General features: G+C 44.9%; 1 protein-coding gene across 1 annotated transcript; it reads right to left on the bottom strand.

Annotated features, from left to right (window-relative positions):
* Positions 1–1,825: 1,825 nt before the first annotated feature.
* LOC128847950 (olfactory receptor 14I1-like) lies at positions 1,826–3,400 on the bottom strand. The gene is made up of 2 exons (XM_054047674.1): positions 2,479–3,400; positions 1,826–1,860 (listed from the first exon to the last, which is right to left on the bottom strand). Exons 1-2 carry the CDS (start codon positions 3,398–3,400, stop codon positions 1,826–1,828), a joined length of 957 nt encoding a protein of 318 aa, XP_053903649.1.
* Between the last annotated feature and the right edge of the window lie 2,710 nt (positions 3,401–6,110).

Genomic DNA, 6,110 nt, shown 5'->3' with positions numbered 1-6,110 from the left:
CGAGCACGGCGAGCGATTTCACCAGGACATTGCAACAATGGAGAAACACTATCAGGGCAAATGGAGCCCATCAATGCTTGCAGACTATTGCTGGACAGTGACAAGAGATGCTCCATTTAATGAATACAAGAGACAAGCCAAGAAGCGCCGAGTAGACACTGAATAGGACTAAGCTATGTACATAATAGTTTTTTGCCTTTTGTTTCATAATCAATTTTATTTATATAACCCTTTTGCTGATTTTTAAAGTGTTACATAAACAGGACAGGTGAAATATTATCATGTAAAGCAACCATAAACACATGAAAAGACCTAGGTTTACAATTTATGATTAAAACTCTACTATCTACACAATATACATAGACATAAAATGTAAAAACTTAAATACCTTAGAAACAGTAGCCAATCAGTTGTTTTAATTGTCATATTTGAATTCAGCACATCAAAATACATAATAAATAGCACATTTTATCTCTGAAGCAGACGACTTCTCAAAAATTGTAGACCAGTGTAATCAAACAGCTTCAGCTGCTGAGCTACAGTGGTCAAATAGGACTTTCCCCCCAATGCACTATTGGTCTGATGGATTCTGTCCATCCCCCCCAGCTCCCAACACACACACACACACACACACACACACACACACACACACACACACCTTCTTCTGAAGCTGGAGCTGGGGCACTGGATGTGGTGGACCAGTGCTCTGAGGTTGCCCAGAGAATCGTTTTTCTAGATGGTTGGCTGGTGGGTCTGGCTCACATGCTTCAAGCCCTATTGATCACCTGATTTGGGGTGAGGAAGGAATCTCCCTAGCTTGGATTGTCAGGGACCTTGGGGATTTTCACTTTCCTCAGCAGCATGGGGCCCGGGTCACCTGCTGGGATCATCCGGGTACTTCACACCTAATCAATTCTCTGCCGTTGCAGTGGCCTCAGGCATTGGTGGCACCTCAGCCTCTCCTGTTCTCCACCTGTAGCTCTGTCACAGAGCCACAGGATCAGTGCTGCACCCCCAGCTTGGGAACAGTCTCTAGGAGGAACCTCTTCAGTGTGCCTGACCCCTGAGGAGTCTCACTCTTCCTGCATAGGCTAAACCTCACCACCTCCTTGAATGAACCTCTGGGGCTTCAGCCCTCCTGCTTTGCACCATGAGCTCTGTTCAGCGAGTCCAGCTGAGACAGGCTCTTGGTAGAGACTTGTCCACTCTTCAGAGATTAATGCACCTCACCAAGCATTTGCAGTGTCACTCAAACAGCATTGTCAACAAAGTAGGGTCTGGAATGCAGCATAAGAAGTCCTTACGTTAGCATAGAGAACTGAAGGTTAAAACATGGTCCAAGTCCCTTCTTGTTAGGTTAGCCCAGAGCCCTGACAAGCTGTAGTGAACCCTATTGTTCAAGCTCTTTGTCTCTCTCCATCTCTCCTTGGTCAGATCCCAGATGAGAGCCCTGACTTCTTCCAGCAGCCAACTCTTTCCCCCGCACTGGGTAACAATGCAGCACATAGGGGAAACTGAGGCATCCAAGGAATTCCTAAAAACATTGCAAAAATTCCTACACCATCACTGGCTCACAACAGGTCCATCTGCTGAGGACTGAAATGTTTTAGTCCTACCCATGTTATCAGGCTCAATACATGGGTAGCTGGGTGAAATTTTATGTCCTGTGTCAAACAGGAGGTCAGACTAGATGATCTAATGGTCCCTTCTGGCCTTAAACTCTATGGAACTATGACAATATATTTAGTCCCATCTAAACGTACCGTTCTTTGCAAGCTGAGTGCGATGGGTCCCTCTTGAGTTACAGGAGAAGACATGAACCAATTCACATGCTCCTAGGAAGCCAAGAAGCTTCTGAGACTCAGCCTGGTCTCATATTCTCACTGTAATTCGGTCTCCCTCTTCCAGTGAAATCTGGGGGTTTTGAAAGTCCCCATCCTCCCTGTGCATCTGGACCCATGTACGGTATTGCTCAATGGTGTGGAAGCTTCCTTCTGCCTCAGAAGTCTGGAATATCCAGCCAGGCCATCTATGCCCCATCTTGCGTGTGCCATTCTCTGGATGGTCGGACCCATTCAGCTTTAATGGCTTGTGATCACTGGTTTTGTGACTGTATCTAGTTTGTGGGGGAAGGTGTTGGAACTGTCTGATCCCTTCTCTTAGACCAACACACACAGCTCCTAAATCACATGTAGAGATACAGATTAACAAAGATGTCTTTCTAAAATAAATATATATGTTCTACCTTAACCACAAAATATCGGCTAGATGCAGGAATCACTGGGGGAAATTCTCTGTCCTGTGTTATGCAACAGGTCAGATTAGATAATCATAATAGTCCCTTACAGTCTTGTAATCTATAAGAGTCTGAAATGGTCAATCAGTCATGGTGAAACATGGGAATGGCTTTATTCCATCATGTGTGTTATCTGGACAATTTCTAGGAGCAAAGGGAGAGGGATTAATTTTTCTTCATGCAAAATATCCTTCCTGTCATTTCCCACAAAGCATGTTTTATTGCCTTGTTTCTGAGGCTGTAAATCATGGGATTCAATAGTGGTGGCATCACGGAATAGAACACAGCAGCCAGCAGGTCCAGATACAGTGAGGACATTGATTTTGGCCTCATGTAGGTGAACATGATGGTGCTCATAAATAAAGAAAACACTATCAGGTGGGGCAGGCAGGTGGAGAGGGCTTTGTACCTGCCATGTGCAGAGGGGATTCTCAGCACAGTGGAGAAAATGTGAATGTAGGACACAAATATGGAAATAATGAACATGGAGCCAAAGACTGAGCAACAGACAAGAAGCAAAATTTCATGGTCATGTATATTAGTACAGGAGACCTTTAGCAGCTGTGGGATGTCACAGAAGAACTGACCGATCACACTGGACTCACAGAAGTGCAGCCTGAAGGTATCAACAGTAAGAAAGAATGAATAGATTGTGCTGCTGACCCAGCAACCAGCTGCCATCTGGACACATGCACTTCTGTTCATGATTTCTCTGTAACGCAGAGGAAGGCAGATGGCTACATAGCGGTCATATGCCATCACCGTGAGGAAGGCCAACTCTGCAGCAGCAAAGCACACAAACAAAAAGACTTGGGTGACACATCCAGAGAAAGAGATCCGTCTGGTGTTGGTTAGGGAGTTGGCCATTGATTTAGGGACGGTGACTGAGATGTAGCAGAGGTCTAGGATGGATAAGTTGCTCAGGAAGAAGTACATGGGGGTGTGAAGGTGGCGGTTGAGGGTTATGACTGTGACGATGAGAAGATTCCCCATCAGGGCTGCCAGGTAAATGACTAAAAACACTGTGAAATGTAAAATCTGCAGCTCTCGAACGTCAGAGAATCCACGGAGAAGGAACTCAGACCTCGTGGTTTGGTTGGACATTTCCTGCCTGGGAGACTCTCTACAGAGGGACAGGGGTTATGAAAGGAAGAAGAGAGAAATAAAGATGATTAAAGTTATTGCTCTGCAGGAAAAAATAATAATATTGGACTTTGAAAGGTGAAAGTGACTGTGTATCTCCCTAAATATCATTGTCTTACTGTTAGAGATATGGAAATAGTTTTCCGGCAGTCATTAACGTAGATCAATGTTGCCTCTGTGTCTGAATGATGAGTCCATCACAGCCAACTATTTTTTCAAACGTATTTGCTATTCGGAATCAGTCATCCATATTAATTAACCCTTGGCAAACCCACTGTCTTGAACTCACACCTTCATTTATGGCAGAATCAGCCTTTACCTTTCAAGATGAAAGACCCAGAAATGAGCTTTATAATTTCTATATGCAGTATAAATATCATTTCTCCGTCACAGCATTTCTTAATTCTGACACCATGACTCTTGCACAGCCCCCTTCCCTTCACGCCCTGCCTTCACTGACCCCTCTACGGACCCATCCCACTCACACTCTGCCTCAGTTACCCCTATGCAGCCCTGTCCCCTTCACACCCTGCCCTCAGTGACCCCTGTGTAGTACCAGCCCCTTATCAAAATGGAATTCAGAAAGGGAACATTTAGGATGACAATCTCAATGAATGCATTAGCTGCATGAGCCTCTGGCTTATTCCCTGTATACTGCGTAATAGCAGACTGTTCCCTGGGTTGTTTAAATGTAATCTGGACTAAACACTGGAACTCTAGCAGAAGTTTTTCCATAGTTACATGGAATACGGGGGGCTGCTGCACCCATAGAAGAAGTGGATGCAGTCCCACTGAAGCCAAAGGAGATCACCTTACTTGTGCTAGGGCTGAATGATGGCCAAATAGTTTCGCTTCTGTCTCTACTGTTTGCAGTTTAAGAGGAACATGGGACTTGCCATCGTGGATCAGAGACATGGTATGTCTGGTCTCCAGCCATGGTCCGAAGCAGATTGTTCAAGGGAAGGTACAAGCTGGGAAAGACACAGTTCTCCACACTCTAATTTAGAGGTGAATCAACTCACTGGCCAGATTCAGCTCTGAGGTATGCAGGGTCCAGGGAGATCTACATGTGCTTCCGCCCAACACTCACTTTGGCACCTTTTGATTCTGGTCAAGTTAAACAGCTATTTGTTATTAAAAACACCATTCAGGAATCTGAGCAATTCTTATGCTTGATTGAGCATGTGTGGGGCTGGTGTTTGTCACACAATACCGCACACATGTAATGTAATAGCCCACATGGCCAGGAAGAATGGTTGGTAGTTAGGGTGCTTACTGGGGGCTTGGAAGACCTGAATTCAATTTCCCTCCCCTGCAACTGACTGCGTGTGTGACCTTGGGCAAGTCATATATTGCAAGGCCAGAAGGGACAATTGTGATCATATACTCCAACCTCCTGCATAACACAGGCTAGAGAACTGCATGAAAATAATTCCTGCATGAGACCTTTTGGGAAAAAAAAAATCCAGTCTTGGTTTTAAAATTGTCAAGTGATGTAGAATTCACCAGAACCCTTGGTAAATTGTTCCAATGGTTAATTACTCTCCCTGTTAAAAATTTACACCCTATTTCCAGTCAGGTTTTGTCTAGCTTCAATGTCCAGCCATTGGATCATGTTATACCTTTCTCTGCTAGATTGAAGAGCCTATTATTAAGTATCTGTTCCCCATGTAAGTACTTATAGACCGTGACCAAGTTCCTGCTTAACCTTCTCTTTGTTAAACTAAATAGATTGAGCTCCCTGAGTCTATCACTATAAGGCAAAATTTCCAATCATTAATCCTTCTCATGACTCTTCTCTGAACCCTCTTCAGTTTATCAACATCTTTCCTGAACTGTGGGCACCAGAACTGGACACAGGATTCCAGCAGCGGTTGCACCAGTGAGCAGTGCAGAGGTAAAATAACCTCTCACTCCTGCTCAAGATTCCTCTGTTTACACATCAAAGGATTGGCCACAGCATCGCACTGCTGATTATCCACCATGGCCCCCAAATCTTTTTCAGAGCCTCATAGACTAAGGTCAGAAGGGACCACCAGGGATTCTTTCAACCCAAAGCTCTTGGTAACTTTTACTCTGTGCAAGGTGGTGTCAAGAAATAAATCAGGGGAGACACGGCCGTCCGAACGTTATTGTCTGGCACAAGCAGGACAACACAAGAGTGCCTTCACTTAAAGCTAAACTTTACTTAGTCTCAAGCACTTACACACATCCGCAACGGGTTAGTAAAACACCCCGAACTCTCGATAATTGCCAAAGCTGAGTGTGGCTCTCGAGTGGCACAGCGGCAGCTGGTGGGGAACACAAGATGTATCCAGAGGGAGAGTCCAGACCAGTCCCAAAGAGTCCCACTACCTCAAACTTTCCCCCCTAATTTTATACATTAGTAACACAATGACATGCCCCTAAAGAAAACTTGTAAAGCAAACAGTTTCAATGGTCAAGCAAGAGGTTTTCTTCTGATTATTGATTAACCAGGTGTGTTTTTTTCCCAGAGTTTGCAGCCTTGAGACCCTGTTAGACACATTCCTGCGGGCACATCCTGCTCTTCTAAAATGCAACTATCAGCAACTTCAACACAATTCATATCAGGAAGGACGTGGGGTCAAGCTGCCCTTTCTGCAGCACCAAAACCCCCTCCTCTCCTGCCTTGGTCAAGCTGAGGCTGCTT

This window comes from Malaclemys terrapin, chromosome 13, assembly GCF_027887155.1.
Source record: "Malaclemys terrapin pileata isolate rMalTer1 chromosome 13, rMalTer1.hap1, whole genome shotgun sequence".
Taxonomy (NCBI): domain Eukaryota; kingdom Metazoa; phylum Chordata; order Testudines; family Emydidae; genus Malaclemys; species Malaclemys terrapin.
Note: the sequence above shows the minus strand (reverse complement) of the source record. Positions and strands in the feature narration are given on the sequence as shown.

Excerpts from the sequence above, each read along its gene's own strand:
- LOC128847950 (XM_054047674.1), bottom strand. The coding sequence starts at position 3,400 with ATGTCCAACCAAACCACGAGGTCTGAGTTCCTTCTCCGTGGATTCTCT. Across the intron at positions 1,861-2,478 it reads AATGACAGGAAGGATATTTT|TCTCAGAAGCTTCTTGGCTT; the intron begins GCATGAAGAAAA and ends GACCAGGCTGAG.